Source organism: Culex pipiens, chromosome 2, assembly GCF_016801865.2.
Source record: "Culex pipiens pallens isolate TS chromosome 2, TS_CPP_V2, whole genome shotgun sequence".
In the NCBI taxonomy this organism is placed as follows: domain Eukaryota; kingdom Metazoa; phylum Arthropoda; class Insecta; order Diptera; family Culicidae; genus Culex; species Culex pipiens.
Window position 1 is genome coordinate 131,294,021 of NC_068938.1, and position 26,179 is coordinate 131,320,199.

At 35.1% G+C, this 26,179-nt stretch overlaps 1 protein-coding gene across 1 annotated transcript in view; it reads left to right on the forward strand.

The window, feature by feature from the left end:
- Positions 1–25,602, forward strand: part of LOC120415269 (uncharacterized) — a 47,306-nt gene extending 21,704 nt beyond the window's left edge. Inside the window, exons 5-8 of the mRNA XM_039576734.2 lie at positions 10,565–10,685; positions 11,399–11,475; positions 14,572–14,953; positions 19,420–25,602. Of these exons, the coding sequence (XP_039432668.1) occupies positions 10,565–10,685; positions 11,399–11,475; positions 14,572–14,953; positions 19,420–20,605 (1,766 nt within the window). The 3' untranslated portion in view covers positions 20,606–25,602. The remainder of the gene's footprint in view (positions 1–10,564; positions 10,686–11,398; positions 11,476–14,571; positions 14,954–19,419) is intronic.
- Positions 25,603–26,179: the final 577 nt, after the last annotated feature.

The window sequence follows — 26,179 nt, forward strand, 5'->3', positions numbered from 1 at the left end:
GATAATATCCGAGGCCTTCCAGCAACTCTTCAACATCGTCCGCCAACGTGTCCAAAACAAAAATTGGAGGTGGTCTACGTTCCTTTGGAGAATTGTTCTTTTTTGGCGTCGACACTTTCTTCCGTGCACGCCCGTCATCGTCGTCGTCGTCGGTAGTGCTGCTACCGTCGGTGTTGTTGTTTTCTTCGTCGTCGCTCAGCATCTGGAACTCGTTCCTGATGGGGATGTTGGCGGATGTTGATGTGCCACTGGTCGTGGCACCGGAAGTACCGGAACGGGTGCGCACTGGTGATCTCGGAACGTATCCGGGATGTAGATACTTTTTGTCGATTCCATCTGCGCTCACGCTCCCCTGCGCGATGGCGGCCGACACGGCGTTTGTTTGTTTACCTTTTTGCACACGGCCGGTAGACGAACTTCGCGGGTTTTTCGAGGCCGCACTCGAACTGCCACGGCCACGGCCGGCCTTTGGCATGCTGGAGAAGCAAAGTCGCGGGTAATCACTATCAACTACGGCGAAAAATTTCGAAAAAACTGTAGAGCACAGAGCACTTGACTGCTGCTTGCTCTCGTGCGTACACGGAGGGGGGCAACCAAATCGATTACTTTGCTGTGAAACCTTTCAAAAAAGTTCTTCTCAAACTTGCAAAAAAATCATGAAAATTGCAAAAAGAAGCTTTTTTGCAATTCCGTCGTGAAACTACTTACTTTTCCTGTCATTCTTAAACGACGAAATAGCCTACTTTTCTGTACCAAAAACTACAGAATCGAATAGCAACACTTTTCAAAATAAATGCTGAAAAGTTCTACCTTTCAGCACTGAAATGGGTGCTGACAAGTTGAACTTTTCAGCACTTGTTTCGAAAAGTTACACTTTTCAACATTTTTTTGATTCGAACGATTTATTGACAAAATACATGAAAATTTGGTTTAAAATTTCACTCAATGGGTGTTTTTTCCGAATTGCAAAAAATGTTGTGTGGAACTCGTTGCAAAACTTGATTTTTTCAGCACTCGTCGTATTTATCCAACTCGGTGAATCTCGTTGGATAAATGTACGACTCGTGCTGAAAAAATTCTCTTTTTGCATTGTTGTAAAAAGTACTATTTTGACATGAAAAAAATCACAATAAGTGAAAACCCAAAAAAAACATTTTGTAGATATCATATTTTATTAATTTTATTAATAACGTTTTTTGGACAAATTTGAATTGCTTTTGCACCCACTATGCAATGACGTGGACAATTCCCCCGCTGGGGTCCCATAAATTCTGATGCAAACTTTTCCTTCATTATTTTGGAGGAGGAAGCTCCTGGTATGTGATGTGTGTTTGTATGTGTGTGCTGAAATAATAGAGTAAGGTTGAGTAAGTGTTGAATTGTTTTGCCAAACGAAAAAAATACACAAAAAAATCCAATCTTGTTGATATAGATAAAAAAAAATAAATTTAGGCATTTTTGGCACGAGAAATAAATGTGTTCCAAAATGAGAGCACTTTACCCTTGCGTCGGAACGACCGAGTCCAGCAAGGGGGACATAAATTCTACGCCACATTATGTGCCAGAAACAGATCCGACGACGTGCCTCCCCATGGAGCTTCTCCGGATTCTGGGCCAAGTAACATTGCTGTGTGCGGAAATTTTAGCATCAGCCACTAAGCAGGGTCTGCTCAGCTGGTCGTTCCAAGAATTCTTTTTAAGCATTTGTGAAAACATTTAAAAGTCGATTCATTGTAGATTTTTTTGAGCATGTTTCAAGCACTAAAGCTTAAATTCCTACTTTAACCCTCTATAACCTAACCCCGCCTTTAGACGGGCTTCGATCTAAAAAATCGCAAAAAAATCAATTTTCCAACCGATTTTTGATCTTTTAAAAGCATTGGAAAGAAGAACTCTTAAAATTTTAGAAAATTTATGGGTTGGAAGTTTAACTTGTTTTATGTGACTTTGCCAATGTTTTTAAAAATGTCATTTTTTTAGGGGTGAACTTTGGCTGAGTTTTTTACTAACATTTTCTATATTTTCAGTAAACAGAAATATGCAGTAATTTTTGTAGTGTCCCAGACGCATTGTTTTGCAATTTAAATGATGATGGTGCCATTCTATAGCAGAAAATGTGAAAAACATACAAAAAATTGAAAAAGTGACTGTAAAAACGTGAAAAAATTAGATAGGCAAAATGTAATTATATTAGGTGATAGAATAGGCCAAATACTACCAAAAACAAACATAAACTAAACAAGATAAATGCAAATTTAAATACTAAAAATAAAACAAGAAAAACATAAAACAAGAGAAGTCAAGTTTTTCGTAGAACAAAAGTTGCTCAAAATGACCTCCTGAACACGGGAAAAATAAATATTTTCGAAAAAAAATTTGGGCAGTAGAGGGTTAACCTCTAGTGTAAATAAGTCTATTTTTACGAGGAAGCCATACAACTTTAGTGGCACATTTTCCGGGAAACCCCCATCAACGAAAAAGCCACGACGACGACGACGAAGACAACGTAATTACACACGGGAAATTATTACAAAATAAAGCGACGAATAGAATTCCACTTTGGAGAGCTTCCCTAGCCGTTTTTTTTTTTCGTGCAAGCCTAACCTAGCCCAAGTTGTTGGATGGACGGATGAAGAAGAAAGAGGATCCACATGTTTATAGTTGTGTATGTTACCCCACTTTTTATGTAATGCCACCCCCCTCGTGTGTGTGTCTTAAGGGTTGGTGGGTGTGGGCGTGACAGCCAACATGATGGTGCGCGCACGAGGATGATGCAAACAAAACGAAAAAAAATGACGAAGAAGAAGCAAGCTTTCAATGTGGCATACCTTCAAGTGCTTATGGCCAATCTTATGCCGGTAGGGCTTTTTCCAAGTTATGCAATTTTGCAGTGGGAAAAGGGTGTCCCTTGATTGTTATTGTTTAGGCTTTAACACAATGACTAATAGAATGACTTCCCTCTTTAGAAAATGTTCCAAAATCTACCTAAAAAGGTAATTATGCTTATCAAATGCGTCTCCATCGTGACAAAATTATCCAAAGTCAGAAAAGGAAACGCATGGTGGTTTACGAAAATTGTAGCGACGATACACAATTCAATTGAAAATCCCTCAAAGTTTTCCAACAGGTTGCATCGCTGCGCCTTAGTCATCTTCTCAAACAGCTCCCGACATATTCAGGCTATTAAAATATTTTGAAAACAATTCCCTCCCACATTCGATGGAGACGCACGATCTGTCAGCTGTCACCCCTCTCTCTCAAATGGAGGTCAAAAGGGGAGCGTGCCCAACACTAGAGCGTCAGACCAGTGCCGGATCCAACTGAGTCAACAGTGACGCTTTTCAAAAGGGCGTAACATTTTTGTAAACAAATGACTAATTTTACATCAAAATATGTTTAAATTGGGTTTGAGTGACTAAAGTTTTAGGCCCTTTTGAAAACGACTCACTAAATTAATGAGTGTTGCCGTTTTGTTTTGGTTCGCTAGTCCCAGCCGGCGCCACCAGATGGAGAATGTCTTCTTGTTGAATTGCCGGTTGGTCGACAATGAATCAAAGTGCAAAATCGTGCCAACCTTGGCGAGTTTCGCCGACTCGTAAAATAAACAGACGTGTTTGGGGACGACACCACTTTCTTCAGGTTGGTCAGCGGTTCGTCAAACTTTGTGAATGACCGTGCGTTTCCAACGGGAAAAGAAATTCCAAGCGCAGTGAAAAATGATGTTTACACTCTGAATTTGTGTTAGTATTGGACATTTGGATGATTTATGCTGGTGTTGTTCGTGGAAAACATGGTGAAAACGAAATGTTTATGAATTCCGCCGAAAAATATATACACCGCGATCAAAGTTGAGTGACTTTCATTCAGCTTTCTTCGCGAGCGCGAATGAATAGAGCAACGTCTTTAAGTTTATGATATTTTTGGAGAGGTGAAATGTTACTCTGTTATTCTATTATAATCGAACTGTCAAATCAGGGTTCCCATCGAGCAACAAGGTTAAAGTAACCATACAATATTTTGAATAAAAAACTAGATTTTGTGCATCAAAAATTTGGAGAAACCTTTGTTTCTAAAATTTGTGTTGTTAGAAATATCGTTTTTTGTTCGAAATTATTTTAACGTAATTTCAACCTAATTCTGGCAAGGTCTTGGTTTTCGATTCCACTTTTTTTGAATTTTATATCAAAAAAAGAGGTTAGATCGAATTCAAAAATTACATTTTTGATTCACTTCATCCGAGCCAAAATCGCATTCCATTCATCGATTTGTTTAGAGAAAAAACAAAATTTTCCTCGTGCAGCAATCATGATCGATAATTTCGACGAATGCAATTTCCGGTTAACAATGTTGCTGCCGAGAAAATCAGACCGATCTTTGAAAAAAAAGTCTAACGGCTCAACCTCTCAAATTAGCAGCAGCAACAACGTATAGAACAAGCGCGTGGATCTCATTTGTAGGGCACGTGTTCGGATCGTTAGTAACCACCAGAAATAAGTCTAATTAAACAAGTCATCACAACAATTCGGTCTAGCTTTTGTCGTTTTGTTTTGCTGGTGGCAGATTGGAGGTTGGTTAGTTTCAAACAGAAAACCGGTTAATAGCGCTCGAAGAAAGTGATTTATCATCCCGTCCTCACTTTGTTGTCATCAACTGTTTTTGTATCTGTGTGGTGACATCCTAGGGAACGGAATGTGACACATTAGTCGAAGCAAATTGAAGAGAGGGCATGTTTTCTTGATCTTGATCCTCCGGTTTTTTTTTCTCAGCGAGCAACGATTCTAGATCATCTGTTACACAAATTTGCTGCAGCTTTTTAAGATGTTTAGTTTCATGACTTCATGACTTGCAGATTTGTTTTTTTTTTTTGCTGAAAAAAATAACTTCATAGCCGGCCTACCCCGCTATTGAATTTAGAATTTGCTAGAAAATTAAGTTTTTCTTCGCGTCATTTGAGTCAACTTTGCAAACAGGCAAAAAAAGTTAGACGCCAGCCATTTGTTTTCGTAGCACAATGCGGTGCACTGTTTTTATTTTTACTTTTTTTATTTGCAACTTATGGTTAACCCAGTCTGTGTGATTTCAGCTGGCTAATGTTTGCAGCACATGTCGGTTATTTAACTACGTACAGTACGTACGCCTGAATATGTTGACATTTGTGATTCACTTCGACTCTCAAGAGACATGCGATTGACATTTCTTCTGAGGAGAAAATTCAACGATGATTCAATTCGCTCGAAAATCTTGTAAAACGCTTAATTAAAGTTATTCAACTTTGATCACTGACCCAAACAAGATGTTTGCACCAGGCTTTCCGCAAACAACACCAGCGTAAATCATCCAACCGTCCAATGTTAACACAAATTCCGAGTGTAAATATCATTTCTCACTCCTTGGAATATTTTTGCATTTTTTTCTTGGATGGAAACGCATGGTCATTCACAAGTTTGACGACCTGCTGACCAATCAAGAGAAAGAGCCGCCCCAAACAAGTCTGTTTATTTTACGAGTCGACGAAACTCGCCAAGGTTGGCACAATTTTGCCTTTTGATTCATCGCCGCTCAACCGGCAATTCAACAACAACTAGACATTCTCCATCTGGTGGCGCCGGCTGGGACTTGTAAATGAAAACAAATCGGCAACTCTCATTAATTCAGCGAAATGATTTCAAAATGTTCAGATTTTAAACGGCTTTTCTCACACCTACACAATTTAAACTTTTTTGAGAGTGACTAATTCAACTCTCAAAAAAGTTACGCCCTTTTGAAACATTACTGTCACTATTTGGCTGAGTTTGGTCCAAATCTGTTCCGAAACTCAAAAGTTGGACATGGACACGTTCCCCTTTTGAACTCCATTCGGTAGGGTTGCTGCACTGAAAGAAAGTCACATAGCAATATCACATGTGAGCAACTCTCTACGAAATCGGCCGATTTCGACCATTTTTATTTTTTGTATTTTTTTATTTGACTCAAACTTTGTGGGGGCCTTCCCTATGACCAAATAAGCTATTTTGCGTCATTGGTTCACCCATACAAGTCTCCATACAATTTTGGCAGCTGTCCATACAAAAATGGTATGTAAATATTCAAACAGCTGTAACTTTTGAGTGAATTTTCTGATCAATTTGGTGTCTTCGGCAAAGTTGTAGGTATTGTTGAGGACTTTTGAGAAAAAAATAGGTACACGGAAAAAAAAATTTGCAGATTTTTTTATCAACTTTTTTTTCACTAAAACTCAATTTCCCAAAATACGTATTTTTTGATTTTCGAGATTTTTTGATATGTTTTAGGGGACAAAAATCCGCAACTTTTGAGCCATAGAGAAACATGGTCAAAAAATCTGCCGCCGAGTTATGAATTTTTGAAAAAATAGTGATTTTTGGAAAAAATCGAAGTTTCATGCAAAAACAAGTTTGACATTATTTTTTAATGCAAAATTGAATTTGCAATCGAAAAGTACTTTACAGATTTTTTGATTAAGGGCTCCGTTTACAAGATATAGCCACCGAAAATTTGATTTTAGCGAAATATTTGCAGTTTTTCAATTTTTAAAAATAGTGACCATGAGTGACCATTTCTAAAAATATTTTTTTTGAAAAGTTCAGAAAATTTTCTATAAAATTGTCTAAGAGACATTGCAGATTGGACCTCTGGTTGCTGAGATATAGCGGCTTAAAGAAAAAGAAACACGAAAATTGAAGTTTTCTAAGTCTCACCCAAACAGCCCACCATTTTCTAATGACGATATCTCAGCAATTAATGGTCCGATTTTCAATATTAATACATGAAACATTCGTGAAATTTTCCGATCTTTTCGAAAAAAATATTTTGAAAATTTTTAAATCTAGACTAGCATTTTAAATGGGCGTAATATTCAATATTTGGTCCTTTTCAAATGTTAGTCTTGATTTAAAAAATTTCAAAATATTTTTTTCGAAAAGATCGGAAAATTTCACGAATGTTTCATGTATTAACATTGAAAATCGGACCATTAATTGCTGAGATATCGTCATTAGAAAATGGTGGGCTGTTTGGGTGAGACTTAGAAAACTTCAATTTTCGTGTTTCTTTTTCTTTAAGCCGCTGTATCTCAGCAACCAGAGGTCCAATCTGCAATGTCTCTTAGACAATTTTATAGAAAATTTTCTGAACTTTTCAAAAAAAATATTTTTAGAAATGGTCACTCATGGTCACTATTTTTAAAAATTGAAAAACTGCAAATATTTCGCTAAAATCAAACTTTCGGTGGCTATATCTTGTAAACGGAGCCCTTAATCAAAAAATCTGTAAAGTACTTTTCGATTGCAAATTCAATTTTGCATTAAAAAATAATGTCAAACTTGTTTTTGCATGAAACTTCAATTTTTTCCAAAAATCACTATTTTTTCAAAAATTCATAACTCGGCGGCAGATTTTTTGACCATGTTTCTCTATGGCTCAAAAGTTGCGGATTTTTGTCCCCTAAAACATATCAAAAAATCTCGAAAATCAAAAAATACGTATTTTGGGAAATTGAGTTTTTGTGAAAAAAAAGTTGATAAAAAAATCTGCAAATTTTTTTTCCGTGTACCTATTTTTTTCTCAAAAGTCCTCAACAATACCTACAACTTTGCCGAAGACACCAAATTGATCAAAAAATTCACTCAAAAGTTACAGCTGTTTGAATATTTACATACCATTTTTGTATGGACAGCTGCCAAAATTGTATGGAGACTTGTATGGGTGAACCAATGACACAAAATAGCATATTTGGTCATAGGGAAGGCCCCCACAAAGTTTGAGCCAAATCAAAAAATACAAATAAAATCCATTTCCGGTTTTGGTAGAGAATTGCTCATGTTTCACACGTGAATTTGCCCCATACGACTTTACATGTGAATGTCATGTGCAAATCACTTAGAAATTTGTCATCGCGGGACGCTATAAATTCAAATGTAAAACACGTTAACCTCACATGTCATCCCACATGATTATCGCATGAAATATTTATGAGAAAGAAATGGATTGCAAATCAAAATCAAATGATTTTCTTTTCATTTTCAAGTGAAGATTTTATGTAGCATATTTTTGTCTATTCTATATTTGTGATTGTAAAATAAAAATACGTTCAATATCTTTTTGATTTTTGCCTTTATTTATGTAACATAAACAACACTTAACAAACACTTTTGCATGATTAACACCTAAACTCCCAAGCTCGAGAAAAGGGGGGAATTTGTATGGAAATTCTCCCCTTTTCTCGAGCTTGGGAGTTTAGGTGCTATTCGAAAACTTCACTTTTTCGAGAGCGATTCTCACTTAAAAAAAAAATGCACGTTCTGGACGATCAGCGAAAGTTGACTTCTATGCCACATACCGGATCTCTCACACTTTCACACACCGGAACAAGCCTGGACGGGGGTCTTGGAAAGTTTCGCCGGAAGTTATCCTATCCGTGATTACCTGTAGAAATATTAGAAATTTTCTCGTATTAAATATTGTAAAGAATTCATTAGAAATTACTTACCATATTATTGAAAATAATCCAGCAATATTTTATACATTAAAAACCACTTTTTTCGGGAAGAAATTGAAATTAGGAGCGAGAGCTCTAGCTCTGACTTTATGAAAGTTGCCATCTTCCTTTAGGATTAATTTTCGTCATCCATAGCATTTGAAACTAACGTGAATTTCACTTGGACATCAAAGGACAAGTCGATTGGAGCAAATCAAAATGAAATTCATTTGAATCTCACGTAACTTACACTTCAAAACCAAAGGACAAGCCGATTGGGGCAAATCAAGGTGAAATTCATTTGAATCTCACGTGAACACCATGCTAAAAATGAGTGAATGTTTGTTTGCCAATGATCAGCTGGAGCTGAATGAATTCCACATTCATTTGAAATGAAAAGCACGTGAGAGTCAACGGAAAAGCATGCGAAGTTATCGTGTTGGTTTTTGAAGTAGCTCACGTGAAAAAACATTTGATTTTGCTATGTTGGTTTTTTCAGTGTGACTGCTGACAGATCGTCCATCTCCATGTTTCTAAAATTTCTAAAATTTTTAAAATTTCTAAAATTTCTAAAATTTCTAAAATTTCTAAAATTTCTAAAATTTCTAAAATTTCTAAAATTTCTAAAATTTCTAAAATTTCTAAAATTTCTAAAATTTCTAAAATTTCCAAAAATTTCTAAAATTTCTAAAATTTCTAAAATTTCTAAAATTTCTAAAATTTCTAAAATTTCTAAAATTTCTAAAATTTCTAAAATTTCTAAAATTTCTAAAATTTTTAAAATTTCTAAAATTTCTAAAATTTCTAAAATTTCTAAAATTTCTAATTTTTTATAAAATTTCTAAAATTTCTAAAATTTCTAAAATTTCTAAAATTTCTAAAATTTCTAAAATTTCTAAAATTTCTAAAATTTCTAAAATTTCTAAAATTTCTAAAATTTCTAAAATTTCTAAAATTTCTAAAATTTCTAAAATTTCTAAAATTTCTAAAATTTCTAAAATTTCTGAAATTTCTAAAATTTCTAAAATTTCTAAAATTTTTAAAATTTCTAAAATTTCTAAAATTTCTAAAATTTCTAAAATTTCTAAAATTTCTAAAATTTCTAAAAATTTAAAATTTTTAAGATTTCTAAACTTTCTAAAATTTCTAAAATTTCTAAAATTTCTAAAATTTCTAAAATTTCTAAAATTTCTAAAATTTCTAAAATTTCTAAAATTTCTAAAATTTCTAAAATTTCTAAAATTTCTAAAATTTCTAAAATTTCTAAAATTTCTAAAATTTCTAAAATTTCTAAAATTTCTAAAATTTCTAAAATTTCTAAAATTTTTAAAATTTCTAAAATTTCTAAAATTTCTAAAATTTCTAAAATTTCTAAAATTTCTAAAATTTCTAAAATTTCTAAAATTTCTAAAATTTCTAAAATTTCTAAAATTTCTAAAATTTCTAAAATTTCTAAAATTTCTAAAATTTCAAAAATTTTAAAAATTTCGAAAATTTCAAAAATTTCAAAAATTTCGAAAATTTTGAAAATTTCGAAAATTTCGAAAATTTCAAAAATTTCGAAAATTTCGAAAATTTCGAAAATTTCTAAAATTTCTCAAATTTTTTAAATTTCTAAAATTTTTAAAATTTCTAAAAAATTTTAAATTTATTAAATTTTTAAAATTTCTATTTTTTTTTTATTTTTCAAATTTCTAACATTTTTGAATTTTTTAAAATTTCAAAGAAAAAATTTAAGTTCCAAAATTTCTAAAAATATTAAAATTTTTAAAATTTCTTTAAAAAATAAAATATCTATTTTTTTTATTTCTAAAATTATTAAAATTTATATTTTTTAAAATTTCTAAAATTTTAAAAAATTTCTATATTTTCGTAAGTTTCTGATTTTTTTTTTAATTTCTTTTATTTATAAAATTTCTTAAATCCACAAATTCAATAATTTAAACAATTGACATTTAAAAAATATTCCAAAATTTAAAAAAAAATTAAAAATATTTAATTATTATCTTTTTGTACCAATGCAATCTCTGCAATTTACTAACCAATCCGATCTTCTTGTTGTCTTTCCAGGTGTTATGCAGGCCACAACGATGGGTGGAACCAAGCTGGAAAAACGCTACTCGCCCAGCTTCCGTGACGATCCGGGCCGGAAGACGGCCGCCTCCAAGCGCAAACGGGAAGAAGTGCTACGGTAAGCGTCCCTTTTACCCACCTTTCATATGTAGAAATAACATCAAAAAATCAACATATTAAAATTCCCAAATACATTTACCCTTACGATCCTCCTTGATCTTTTTTTATGTTTTCTTCCTCTTTTTTTGCGACCCATTACCATACCATATTGTGTTTTTGTGTGTTTTTTTGTAATCCAAATTGCAGCTCTCTCTGTCGCTCTCGAACTCTTGCTGCGCCGCCACATTGTGTGTGTGTGCGACATGCCCCTAAAAAATGCAAAAGGGCAAATGCACACACGTGGCGCGCTCCTCTCACGTGGGCTGTCTCGCACGCAACTGAACTGACGACGGCGCGCGCCCTCCCCCCCAGAGTCAGAGAGTGGTGTGTGTGGTGAAGACGATATGGTAATTGACTACACTTACCTACCACAAAATATCAAAACCCGAAACCTTAAGAAGTTCTGTTCCTCTTTTTGCATATATTAGATTGAACAGCGAGTGAAATTTCCTTTTATTGAAAATAAAAAATAAAAACTTCAAATTTGCTTAAATTGATCATTGTGATTGTCCACATCGAATCCTAATAAAAAAAATCGACATTGATTTTCCGTCTTATATCTCAAAGTCTTGAGTACAACAGCAATCACCCTCACTACCCTTCTTTTGTACCAGATCGAATACTAATCGTTTACTTTCCCCCCTTTATCTTCTCTTCTCTCTTTACTTGCAGGATGAAAATACATAAGAACGGCATACCGTCAGAAGTGTTAAAAAGTATTTCACAGATTGACAACTCCAACAAACAATGTTAGTATCTGCTGTCACCCGTGTCTGTCAAACGCCAGCCACACCAACAACAACATGCATCAACCGCAAATGCTCTCACCTACACCTACATGATGCTACGCCGCGCCTCCAATTTCGTCGCCATTTCCGTCAAATCATTTGCTTCCCTTTTTCCCTTTCCCCTTCCTCGAATTAGAACTCGAAACATCACTAGTTTCTACATCACAGGGTGGCAACTCAATTACTCCGTAATCTTTAATAAATGTATTGGTTTTCTTTACTGAAAAATGGCTTAAAATGTTCCTAAAAAAATATTTTTTTTTTAAAAAAGTACTAAAACGCCAAGCAATTCGATATTCTGGCAACTCAGTTATGAAATATCGTCACTTTAGAGGAATTTATCGTACTTTTAGAATGTAATTTTTTACAGTGATAAAAATGATATTTCGATTTTGCTGTAACTTCGTTAAATTATCTAGATTTCTTTTGAAGTACCATCCGTTTCACTCTTTTTGAAATATAGGGTAAAGTACCCAGACTCGTCAAGAAATATAAGGCAAAAAGTCTTTTTCAAATCAAATTTACAGCCAAAAAGACAAACTTTTTCAACTCTGAATAAAAAAAAATAGTTTCATTGAATAATATCATTTTTTTTTAACTCTTTTATGGTGATATTGAACCCATTAAAAATTGGTAATATTAAACTCAAAAATCCAAATGATGTTTTAAAAATTGTAACAGCTTATTGACACTAAACAATCCTCTGTTTTCACTTTTTGTTCGTGTATTTTGGCACAATACTTTTTTCCGCGTAACCCAACAACAATTTGATCATTCTTCTAACTATTCATACAATTAAAAAAAAAATAGAAACGACCAATCATGACTTCTACATAAGCAATTCTCTACAATTTTGCAATATTTTTCATCATTTTTAATGTTGTATCTCTTGATTGGGATGAAACTTTGTCCACGCATTTCTTATGTCAAAAGATGCCATTTTGCATCATCAGTTTTTCGAGGCTTCCAACAAAGGCTGATCATACAAAGTGGTCATGGGAATTTTCGGAAATATGTGTTTTCGCAAAATACGTGTTTTTTTCAAACATTTTCGAGATTTTGGATACCGTCAGTGGGGGTGACTATGGGTCAAAAAACGATACACCTCTCGTAATTTCTTAATAACAAAAACAATTTAAACAACATTGAAAATCTTTCAACGTAGATTTGTTCTTAGATAGTTTACTGACATTTTCCCAAAATATGGTGGATTTTGATGAACACTACCTTGAATGCCAATAGTTTGAAAATTGACCCAATCTCACCCCTTAGAGGGGGTGACATTAGGTCAAATGAAACTAAAATGATGCTCAAATACAACGATATGGTAAAAACAAGTCATCCAACAGTGTTTCTTGTTTGAGGGAATCGTATTGACATGCTACAATGTTTGAAGTGGAGATTTTCAAACATTTGGGTAGTTTTCGAGCAATTCTAACAAAAGTATTAGAAAAATGATTTTTCGAGAGGTCATTTTTGGCCAAAAACGTACCTCGACTTTAGACAGCTGCCAAAATAACAGGATTTGTTCTAGGAACGAGATTTTTTCAGTGAAGTCATCTTAAGATGTCCCCTACACAACCCTTTTAACAGAATTCAGTTTCAATGAGAAGAACCTGAGAAATAGTAAAATCCGTAAAAAATCACTTTGACCCAATCTCACCCCCCAGACCCAATGTCACCCCCACTGACGGTATTGCATATTTTGCGCCAGATTTTAAGGCGGGGTTATACATTTTTGAAAAAGTTGTGATTTTCAATCTTAACTATTGTCAAAAAGAATTTCAAAAATCATTTTCAGACGCAAAATCAAATTTGCGCTAGTTTCAAATCATAAGCATTTTAAGGTTGAATATTTTGCAAAATGCTCAATTTTTGTAAATTTCAAATACTCATATCGCAAAAGCACTCGTACATAAAAAAAATCGAAAACCTACTAGTAAGTAAAGTGTAAATATTATAAAAAAAAGGAGAAGCTTGGAATTTTCAATGTCATAAAAATAAACTTTTAAGTTAGCAAAATGGTATCCAGCTTCAATTGATGATATCTCCAAAACATTTTTTAAAGAATGTTGAAATCAACGGGTCAAATTTGTAATTCGGACGTTTTTAAATGTCTGTCTATTTTGCAAATTTCAGGCAACAGTGGACCTGTTCACAAAACTCGAAGTTAAGAACAATAACTGGTTTATGCAGCTACCTTCACACACTGTGGATTTTTTTAAAATAGTTGCCAGTTATCTCGGCATTTGCAAAATAGTTTCAGCTGCCAAAATACTTATGCGCCTTATTCAAATATTGTTCCAGATGTGTAAAATTATGTTTTTAAAGTAACGCATAATTCGACAATTTTATGTTTTGAAGGAATAAAAATCCCATATCCATTAAAAAATCAGCACTTTGACGTTCAATGAAGCCTTCTAAAAGGCCTTTTCAACAAAAATCTAGTAATAGGCAGCTCAAGTTTCCATCAAATGCTTTGCAAAATTATTTGTTCCAATAGTTAGAAAACAGCAAATTTGATGGTAATAGAATCGAATCACAACCAGTCAAACATGCAAGAATTTGCGCTAACTCAGGATTGAGTTTCCACCATGTTCCTCCTCAAAGGCAACAAATTAGCTTCCCATGTGCGTTTAAATTTCTTGCATTCGCGCTGTTATATTAGCTTTTTTCATTTTTTTTATTCCGACCTCCCTCTTATCAGTGTTGAATTTGTTTTCTAAATTAAACCCACACCCTCCTGCGCTGCTTTTCCCAAGGCCGTCTTTGTTTATGTTTTGTGCGCGACGATCATCATCCATCACATCTCCGCATCACGTCGCATCCCACGTGGCCTGCAGCAGCCTACTAGATCATACACGGCATCCAGACCAGAAGCGATACCGGAGAACCCCGTGAACTCGCGTCTTCTGTGTCAAGATTTGTGTGGTCACCTCCATCTCTCTCTCTCTTCCTCATTGCTCTATCAAGCGTGCGCGCGCGCCATGTTGGAACTTTGCTCGTGCAAGAATTTCCGGATAAATGTTGGTCTCTTTTTTTTGTCTCCCTTTGCAGACTTCCTGATGCTGGAGAACATTACGTCCGCGTACCGGCAGCCCTGCATCCTGGACCTGAAGATGGGCACCCGGCAGCACGGGGACGACGCGTCGGCGGAGAAGCGCTCCAAGCAGATGGCCAAGTGCGCGGCCAGTACTTCGGCCTCGCTGGGCGTTCGCCTGTGCGGCATGCAGGTCTACCAGGCGGACATTGACCATTACATGAAGAAGGACAAGTACTGGGGCCGCGAGCTCAACGAGGACGGGTTTAAGGGCGCGCTGCACAACTTCTTCCACAACGGGTTCCAGCTGCGGGTGAAGGTGATCGCGCGGGTGCTCGAGAAGCTGGAGCAGCTGCGGCGGGTGATCGAGAAGCAGTCCAGCTATCGGTTCTACTCGTGGTGAGTGGCTACGGGGTGCTTTATAGTTGTTATCAATCTTGATATTTTGGGATAAACAAATGATTTTTTTGAGGAAGGAAGGGGTCATTTTTATACAAAATTTGCTGAGCTTTCCTAAAAAAATACTGTCAAAAGCACACGATTGAGTTTTAGGAGTTAAAAATTCGAAAAACTGGTCAAAAATGGTCAAAATCATAACTTTTTCAAAAAACTTTTTTTGTAAAATTCCGATAATACGTGAAGAATACTTGCAAACCCCTTATGTCTGTATATCAAAATTATTGTTTTTGTCTGCTCTACTACTTTGTAGAACATTGTTACACTCTAAAATGTAACCCTGCAAAGTTAAAAAAAACACGTAATGAAAATTTTTGTTCTAAATGAAAAAATTATCCTTCTGGGTTATTTCAGATTCGAAAAGTAAATTTCCCATAAAATTACATGTCTCACGATTTTTGACAGTTGAGTAACGGGAAATGGCAGCGATTTTAATACTATTTTTTAACTTTTTTGATGAAAAATACGTTTTTTCTGAATTTTGAGTACGTCATCATATCGGGCGTCTAATTTTACACAAAAGTCCCTTTGACACCAAATTTCTATCTCTTCACGGTTGCGAGCAACAAATCGTTTAAAAAAACGTGTCTTAGTAAAAAACCAGAAAATTAAAGGGGTCGTACCGCCCCTCCGTCACGAAATATCGAAAAATTGACCTCGGATTCGTGATCAGGGACCAAAATTACCCAGAGCAAAGAGCAAAGTTTCACGCAAATCGAAGAGAGGTCGGGGCAACTGCTGTGTGAGTTGGCGAAGAATGACCCATTTCTGTTACAATTGAGTTTTTCAGAATAAAAAAAAATTGTTCATACTAATGGAGACGCCTGCTACTAAATAAAAATATAAAAAAATATTACAAAATACTTTTTTGAAAGCTTACACAAATCAAAAGTAAAAGAAATGCAAAAATATTTAAATACGACATATAATAAGACTTATTCAGAAAATATTAAAAATCTACTTGAGCGACCATGCACCTCCTCCGATGCTACCTTACATGGGAAAAAAGTTTTTCCCGTAGAACACAATTTTCTCCAGTGGAATATTTCAAATCGAGCATATTCTTAATAAGGAAGGTGAAACACAACTTTCTACGTGTAAATCTTTTATGGATCATCTCGATTTATAATATTTTGTTTCCGCCATACCGTGTGGCCTCTGGTTACTGAAATACATCGGATTAAAGAAAAAGAAAGTCTCAAGTCTTTCCTGAAAATATCTCCTCGTCTGTTTTTAGATATCTCAATTTGAAATTGTCAGTTTTTCATCAATTTATTTATAAATTCTATACGGAATCATATTGGTAACGAGGTGATGATTGGTAAATTGATTGATAATTATGGTGAATTCATTTCTTTACCTATGTAGAAAATTACTACAAGCGATTAAAAATCAACAATAAATGAGAACATCTTTAGCCCAAACATGTTATGGGTTAACATTTAAATGAGCAATTCTCTACCAAAACCGGAAATGGATTTTATTTGTATTTTTTTTGATTTGGCTCAAACTTTGTGGGGGCCTTCTCTATGACCAAAGAAGCTATTTTGTGTCATTGGTTCACCCATACAAGCCTCCATACAATTTTGGCAGCTGTCCATACAAAAATGGTACGTTCATTTTCAAACAGCTGTAACTTTTGAGTGAATTTTCTGATCAATTTGGTTTCTTCGGCAAAGTTGTAGGTATTGTGGAGGACTATTCAGAAAAAATAGGTACAGGGAAAAAAATGCCGATTTTTTTATAAACTTTTTTTCCACAAAAACTAATTTTCCCAAAATACGTATTTTTTTCGATTTTCGAGATTTTTGATATGTTTTAAGGGACAAAAACCCGCAACTTTTGAGACATAGAGACGTATGGTCATAAAATCTACCGCCAAGCTATAATTTTTTGAAAAAATAGTGATTTTTGGAAAAAAATCATAATTTCATGCAAAAACAAATTAGAATTAATTTTTAAATGTAAAATTGAATTTCCAATCGAACAGCACTTTACAGATTTTTTGATAAAGTGCTTTGTTTTCAAGATATAGCCACTGAAAGTTTGATTTCAGCGAAATATTTGCAGTTTTTAGATTTTTAAAAATAGTGTTCATGACTGACCATTTCTATATTATTTTTTTCCAAATGTTCAGAAAATTTGCTATAAAACTGTCCAAAAGACATTGAAGATAAAGAAAAAGATTCAGGAAAATTTATGTTTTCTAAGTCTGGTAATATTGAATGTTTGGCCCTTTTAAAATGTTAGTCTTGATTCAAAATATTTAAAAATATTGTTTTCGCAAAGATCGGAAAATTTCACTAATGATTCATTATTTTAACATTGAAAATCGGACAATTGGTTGCTGATAGAGGTGCTCTTTTTAGGAGCCGCTCATTTTCGTTCGCTCATTAAAAAGAGCCGCTCTTTCGCTCTTTTTCAAAATTTGTATGAAAATGTTTTTTAAAGAATCGTGTGATTTTATAAGTTATTTTACATTGGACTTTCATGAATATTTCTAAAGTTTTATTTATAGGTCCTATAAACATATGAAAGACAACAGTTTATTGGAACTTTAAAAAAAAAACTCTAGATTTGATAAAAAAAAACTGAAAACGAGAACATGCAATTTGAAATGCTCAAATTTATATTCCGGTAATACTTAGTTTCCAGGAACAAAAAAAATGTACAATCAATTGTACAATGGAAAGTTTATTTCATGGGAATAAGTTTTATAAGCATTAAAGTTTTTGAAATGATATTTTCAGTTCTCAAAAACAAATTTAAAGCTACATTTTTTTTTGGAAATTCAATAAATTATATTTGAAACACAAATCATGCCATAATGAAACGGTTCTTTCAAAAGACCGGAGTTTAAAAAAGAACCGCGGTTCTTTTTTTGTGATCCACGGTGTTTGTCCGCTCTTTTCAGTGAACCGGCTCTTCGAGCGGCTCGCTCTTTTTTGGCCACCTCTAGTTGCTGAGATATCGACATTATAAAATGGTGGGTTGTTTGGATGAGACCTAGAAAACTTCAATGTTCGTGTTTCTTTTTCTTTAAGCCGCTGTATCTTCTTCCAATCTTCAATGTCTCTTAGACAATTTTATAGCAAATTTTCTGAACTTTTGAAAAAAACATATTTTTAGAAATGGCACTCATGGTCACTTTTTTTTAAATCGAAAAACTGCAAATTTTTCGCTAAAATCCCTAAAATCAAACTTTTGGTGGCTATATCTTGAAAACGGAGCCTTTTACCAAAAAATGTGTAAAGTACTTTGCGATTGCAAATTCAATTTTACATCTAAAAATAAGGTCATTTTTTTTGCATGGAATTTTGATTTTTTCCAAAAATTCTTTTCAAAAAATCATTACTCGGCGGCAGATTTTTTGATCATACTTCTCTATGGCTTAAAAGTTGCGGGTTTTTGTCCCTTAAAACATATAAAAAAAATCTCAAAAATCAAAAAAAAAACGTATTTCGGGAAGTTGGGTTTTGTATGGTGTTTTCGGGAAAGTTGTTTTAAATTTAATGAAGGTCCTGCATCTGAGAATTAGGAAGATTGGACGACTATTGCGCCCTTCACAGGTAAAAAACTGAAACAGTAGCTTTTCTCCATACATTCTGACGATTTTTCCCATACAAACTTCAAGCGGTCAATCTTTGATTTCAGGGGGTTGCCCCGAGAAAGCTTGAATTTGGACCACCCTACTGTTGATATACAAATTAAACTAAATAAAATGTTTAAAGAATCAGCATAGGTCCAATTTCCCAAACGCAGAATAAACTAGTAAAAATCGAAATTCAGAGAGGTTTTTAAGAAAAAAAAAATGTTTAAAAATGGGGGATTGGGAAACATTTGACCCTTTACCGTTTCGTGCTACCGTTCCCAAACATAATTTGTCCACAACGAAGGAATCGGTTACAATTAATAACCTATTGGGGTAATTTCTTAAAGACACAACTCGACATTATCGAAGTTGATGTCACTAAACGCTTCAGTTTTGTCAAGGTATGATAGATTTGGGCTCCCCGAACGTGCGCTAATCGACCAAATCGATTTTTAGTGGATTCTAATCAATAACAATTTGGATGTACTTCTTTTAAAGACAACAAGGGTGCGCATGGTTGCTTAAAATAATTCCATAGAATTTAAATTATACCAGAAATTTAAAATTTTATTTATTGGCAGGGAATCCACTAAATTTCAATTCTACCGATTAGAGCTTGTTCAGGAGGCCCACATTAATCATAACATGACGAAACTTAAGCGTTTACTGACTCTAACTTCAATAATGTCAAGTTGAGCTATCTAAGGTCATATGAACGTCCTGTGACCAAATCCAAGGTCATGAAAATTTTCCAAGGCATTCATACCAAAACAGTAAATTTAACCATTATTTCTTCTTTCTCTGCCTTCCCTCACAGTTCCCTTCTGATCGTCTACGAGGGCTACGAGGAACCGGTATCGCCCAGCGTCCCCGTCCCGTCCGACAACGCCTCCGACTATCACCTGCTCGCCGAAACCGAGTCCAACTCGTACTGCTACGACGCGGACGCGTCCAACAGCTCGATCGAGCAGTTCAATCTGTCCTCGTCCCACGAGGATCAGCACGCGCCGCACCTCCACGAGCACGAGCTGGACATGGCGGCCTCGGCCCACCACCGGTTGAACGCCTCGATGGCCACGGTCGCCGCTGCGGCGGCCAAAGCCAAGGCGAAGGCGTCTTCGACGCCGGCCGAGTCCGTCCCGTTCGTGCCCATCTCGGAGGAGACGGTCTACCCGGGCGTTGCGGCGACCATTCCGGCCGTTCCGATGGGTACGCCGCAGAACGTGGTGACGAGCTCGAGTCCGCACTCGATGGACTCGTGGATGAACTACAGCAGCAACAGCAGCAGCGACGATTACGCGACGGCCTTTGTGGTGCCGACGCACGTCCAGAACGAGGCCGGGGCGAGCTCGGACTTTGAGGGTGGGTTCAGCGGTCGGGTTCCGCCGGTGAGCGGCGGCGGCAGCGAGGTGGAGACAAAGTTGGCACCGCCGACGGCGACCAAGACGACGCCAGGCAGTATTAGTATTAGCAATACCAATAACAATAGTAGTAGTAGCTGCGGAGGAGGTAAGGCTTACGACCAGTCGGACGCGGGCTACCACGAGGACGAAGAGGTGGACGATGATCTGGACGACGACGAGGAGGGTGCCGTTGATGACGATGATCACGACGACGACGACGAGGAGGAGCATCTCCAGGAAACGATCGTCAGCTCGAAGCGCCACCGCGGCAAGGACTCTGGCAGCGGCGGCAGCAGCAGCAAGGTCAAACCAGCCCTGCCCCAGCAAACGTTCCGACGGAAGCTCAGCTCCAAGTCCAAGTCGTCGTCGATCGGTGGCGTCGGCAGCGGTGGTGGCCCAGCCGCCGGAGTCTGCCCCTCGGGGTTGGCCGACGTGCGGATGATTGACTTTGCGCACACGACCTTCGAGATCAAGAACGGCGGCACGTCCATGTGCAGCCCGAGCACAAACGTCAAGGTGCACCACGGCCCCGACAGTGGATTCCTGCGTGGCCTGGACAGTCTCAAGCGCATCCTGGCGGAGATTTGCCAGGAGCACTGAACAACCTTCTTACACCCGTGAAGAAAAATAAAAAATATCTCTCTTTCTCATCGTCGTCGTCGTCGTGGCTAGGGGTTCGGATTATGTCGTAGCAGCTGGAAGAACAAAGTTTTCTTTTTAAGGAACACAAGAAAAAACAAAAAAGCGATCGCGCGCACTCGTTCGTTTAGAGTTACTCGATTTCGGTTTAAGTTTTTTGTCGTCGTCGTCGTCGCGAGAGAGATATTGTGATACTAAAGCATTTTTTTCATCCAAGGTACATACATTATAAAACGTATATATTTAATATGAAGAGAAGAGATAAAACAAAAACAAAAACCTTTGAAAATTAAACCCCCGAAAATTGTAATCGGCATTGATTTTTAGAAGAAACATCCTTAAAACCGATTGGACTGTTGGAGTTGGCTCATCCCTTAATTTTTCAAGAAAGGGGATGAACTTTGATCTGGGAAGTGCACGTTTCAATGAATGGGTCTGGTGGGGATTCGACGAGTTGTATGTTCACTTTGTTCTGTTTTTTTCGGTTGGACTTTTCTGTTTTCTGTTACTAGTAATGATGACTTTTTGGAAGAGCTGATTTTTAAGTAAGTACATTTTATTAAATGATTTATTTAAAATAAATATTATATAAAATCATTTATTTAAAAAAAAAATCACATTTTGACATTTTTGAAGTTGATGTCAGTAAAAGCTTCAGTTTCGTCAAGGTATGACAGATTTGGACTCCCTGAACACGCTATAATCGACAGAATTGAACTATACTAAATTTAAATGCTCAGAAATTATCTTAATTAACCATGCGCATCCCCTTATTTTTGCTACCCTGACAAATAAGCGTGGATGCGCATGGTTACTTAAGATGTTTCCATAGCATTTAAAGGGGTGTCAAACTAAGACGTGACCCCGTTCGTTTGACAACAGTTGGTGTCAAACCATCGGAGTTTGAATGTATTGGCAGGAAATTTACTAAAATTCAATTCTGTCGATTGGAGCACGTTCAGAGAGCCTTGACTAAACTGAAGCGTTAACTGACAGCAACTTCTAAAATCGTCGCTAACATTTCAATAGGCGCTATGTCTCACACAAAGCCTATGTTTATGGCGCCTATTGAAATGTTAGCGACGAAATGTCGAGTTGTGATTGATTGATAGCAAACAATTTCTTATAGAAAACATGAAAAACACAAAAGGGCACAGAAAAAGTTCACTTCAAACCAAAAAAAAAAGTTCAAATGTGCCCTTTTTTTCGTTAGTTTTTCGTAGTTGAGCAACGTTTTGTGTTATAAAGTAAAATTTTCATACAATCTTAACGCTGATTAACTTCAAAACAAGGTTAGGTTTACTTTTCACCAAGGATTTCTACAAAAAATAGTTCGTCTTATCTACATTTTTCTATCACAAAACTTCACCAATTATTAAAATTACCACTGAATTCCTCATTGAAATCACAATGAAAGGGCCCGTTAACATCATTCAAGCAAGCAAAGAGGTATTAGACTATGGCAAACAAACAAACAAATCCGCACTTTTTGTGTTTGACAGTTTGCCAAATTCGCAAACGAAGCCAGGGTACAGGGTGACGTTTCTGCATACAAATGCAGGCAAAAAACAAGGCATGCAAACTGTCAAAGATTTTGTTTGTTTGCCACTCCTTCAGTGCTCTTTCAGTTCTTTTCGAAATTGCATATAGAAATTGCCCATTATGGACAACAGTTGGAAAATTAAAAGGGCCTAATGATAAGAAATTTTAAATTATGAGTTTTATTTAAAAAAAAATCCACATAAATTAAAAAGCATCATAATAGCATGATAATACATAATTTTTTCGTATGATCAGTGAAAAAAGCACCAGTCAAGATTCTTTTTTAAATAGGAATTGAAACAAGTTGTCCACTTTTCGCCAGCGATTTTCTCGAATCGCAGTTTTGATTTTGTGCCCTAATGAAATGATTGGCTCGATCTGTTGGATGGAAGAAGAGTGGAAATTCATTCCTCATCCGCCATTTTCTTCATGTGCAGATTGATTGTGATAAAAAAAAACAATAAATCGTTTTTTTTTAATTTTTGGTAATTACAAATAATTGAAACACAAATAAAGATTCTATGAAAATGAACATAATTTTACCGAAAATAAGTTGAACGATAAACGACATTATTACCGAAAATCGGGAAGATTTGACCGCATTTTGAAAAAGTAATTTAAGTGTATTGGCATCGTTTTTTGGAGACATTGTTGAAGAAAAAATGTAAAAATGTAAATGAAAACTTGAAAAAGCAAGAAATTAAGAGTTTCTAGTTTTTTTTTACATTTCTATCAAAATATTTCTTTAACAAATATTGTTATAATAACAGAAAGTGTTATGGAATCTTCTTGATAAATCAATTTTTGCATAAAGGTTTAATAACAGTTTATGTTATCATAACAAAATTTGTTATTGGTCTGATATTGGTTGAAAGCCAAAACAACTATGGAATAACATTTTTTGTTATGGAAGAATACCTCCAACTATTATTGGAATGATCGGATTAGTTGTTAAAATAACAAAAAATAATAACAAAGATTTGTTTGAAGAATAACTAAAAATTTTATTAGTCTGTTATTACAATAACAATCCAATAACAAAAAAATCATAACGACGAATAACAAATCTTGTTATGATTAACATAAAATCTCGAACTTTTTTTAAAAGGTCCTATAAACAAAATTTTCACTTTTTGCTTTTTTGGTGTTTTGAATTACCCCTGACTCAAGGCGGTTCTAAAAACACCTAAAAAGCAAAAATTGAACATTTTGTTTAGGCCGATGCAAATATTTAGGTCAAGGGGGGGGGGGGCAAAAAAATAAAAAAATATAAAAATTTAAATAACAAGCCATAGTCTTCACATTTAAATGAAAAAAGTGTTTTAAAATGCATTTTACACTAGTTCAGTTGTTTTGCAATCATTAGTTTTCAAAAAATCTAAGATCTGACAAAAACAAAAATTGTATCGAAAAAAAAGATTTTGCATCGAAAATTTTCAAAAAATCTTTTTTAATAAACCTAAACATGCTAAAAATGATTTTAAACGCAGGAGAATGTATTTTAATTTGATTTCAGTTGGTTGCACTTGAATTTTCATTGAAATTTTGAAGTTTATTGTAAAAATATTTTTTTTGCCCCCTGATTTTTCGGACCAGTTTTGAAGGGGGGGGGGGGGGAGGGGGTGACAAAAACTTTTAAAAATATTTGTATCAGCCTTATAGGACCTTTTCAAAAAAAAACTCTAGAAATGTTATTGGCCTAGTATTTTCAAACATCAAAAAAATTCTATTCCCACGTTATTTCCGTCTGCTCGGGAATGGGAAAAAAATGCGCTTCAAAACGAGTCATGTGGAAACATACAGTTTGGGTTACCTTTCGAATAAAAAAAAACATGAGAGCCGAGCAGAATTGGAAACAAATTTCTATGAAGAAACATTTTTTTAGCATTATTTTTTATTTTATTTTTTGACACCGAAAGTTCCGCTCTAGTTTCCATAACTTTGTTTTCATGCTGAAAATTTAAATAGTGAACCAAACTCCAAGAACAAAAAAAGGACTCATTCAACGAAGAACGTGCATCTTTCCCCAAAATATTAGCAAATTAGATTCGCTGTGCGTTAGAATTGACTGTTTGTCCCCCTGCCAGCCAGGCCCCAAATGTCTGACCTTGCAGGCCAAAACGTGTTCTTTTAGCAATAGGCTGTGAGTTCGCGCATTGTACAGAATTTCGTTAATTCAAACACTTTTTTTTAGTTCATTTCAACCTTGACACGTTTTTTTTATAATGCTAGAAAGCTGTACTATTTCGTAAAAATGTTTCGATATTCTGTAGTAGTTTTACGAATCACGTGAATTTCCTTCGTATTTTGACTGTTCTTAATTTCGCTCAAGTATCAAATTTGTAAGGTAGAAAATGTTATTATTAAATCACGTTACTTTTGATCTCTGTCTGCAACAACCCCTTAAACTTGTCGTCGTCAGTATTATGGTTTACATATCGTACTGAGTGTGCGTGCACTTTTAGTTGAATTGATCACTAGAATTACGTTTGGTGTATTTTGTAATTAGGTTCAAAGAGGTGATTCTGTGCATAGGTTTTAAAAAGAGTGGTGTTTGTTTGTTCCATTTAAAAAAAAATACTGTTCTTAGTTGGATTTGTACAAGAGTTAGGACGTTAAAAATGGGTAATTTACTAACACAGTGGAATCAAAGACCTGAACATACCTTACTAATATTACCTTTAAACAAACAAACAAAAATAGTACATAGACATAATCACGCAACAACAACAAAAAACGGAAAGTTGTAAAAAAATACAAATCCAATCTTACTGTTAAAATAAACAAAAAAGAATTGAAATGAAAATGCCAACAAACAAAAAAAGTCATCTATGTAACTACTCCAACTAAATCAAACACAAACAAAGAAAATATGTAATCTTGAAGAAATAACAAAAAAAAACCTGCACACAAATCGAACAACCTTGCATTAAAAAATACAAACAAAAATATATTGGTAATTGTAACAAAGACATGTACATTGTTGAGCTAACCAGACAGAGAAAAGAAAAAAACAACAACACAAAATTGTGCTCTATAGTTGCCGCAGTAGTGATGAACCCGTTTTAATTTTAAAACTCAAGCAAAAACTTGCACATGTTTAACAGTTAGCCATCCCGTTTTCCGATCAATGCGTAAGATTTAAAAAAAGTTGAAAGCATGCAGTTAAAAATTGTCCTAAATTTCTTATCCTTGTTCTGAAACAAACTAAAAAATGTTGATGAAAAAAATGCAATACACTTGAGGAAATTTGCCAGCATAGCGCATTAATGTGGTTGAAAACCGTAGTGCTCTTTCTTTCCCTAGAAAAACAAATCAAACAGAAAAATAAAACTAGCGATACACACACAGACACACCTTATAACCTTTGACGAAGTTGCTCTTATCCACAAACAGAAAAGAAATCACACAACAAATTAAATAAAAACCTAGCAGCAGACTCTACCTTAAACACTTGGAAGAATGAAATATATCGAACGAGTAACGTATTTATTTGTATAAAAAAAATTGCGGAAGATAAATAAAAAAGTCCTAGCATTTTGAAAAATTTAATCTGTCTTGCCTTCACGTTTTACACGAATGATGACATCTCCAGGAAGAATTTTAAAATGCTTATAAACGAAACGATTTAAAGAAAAGAATTTTTATTTTGTTAATGCTTTATATAAATAAAAAAAAATTCGACGGTTTTGTTCGAACGCGAATCAGTTCAATACGGTGCGTCGTATCGAGGTGCTTTTTGTTGCGTTGGGTTTGTAAAAGTCAAAGGAAGGTTCTTACGCCAAAAAATGACAACTTTGGCCACTCTGGAACCGATTCCGGAAAATCTGCGGATTGTATGCGAAAAGCTGCGTAAAACCAAATTTTGATCACAGGAGGCTGAATTAGCAAACAAGCAAGAAACGTTAGGAAACCAAAAACGGGCAGGACAAAGTTTGCCGGGAAGAGCTAGTGCTTTATATACAGTATGTAAAAAAGTATTTACACCCCTTG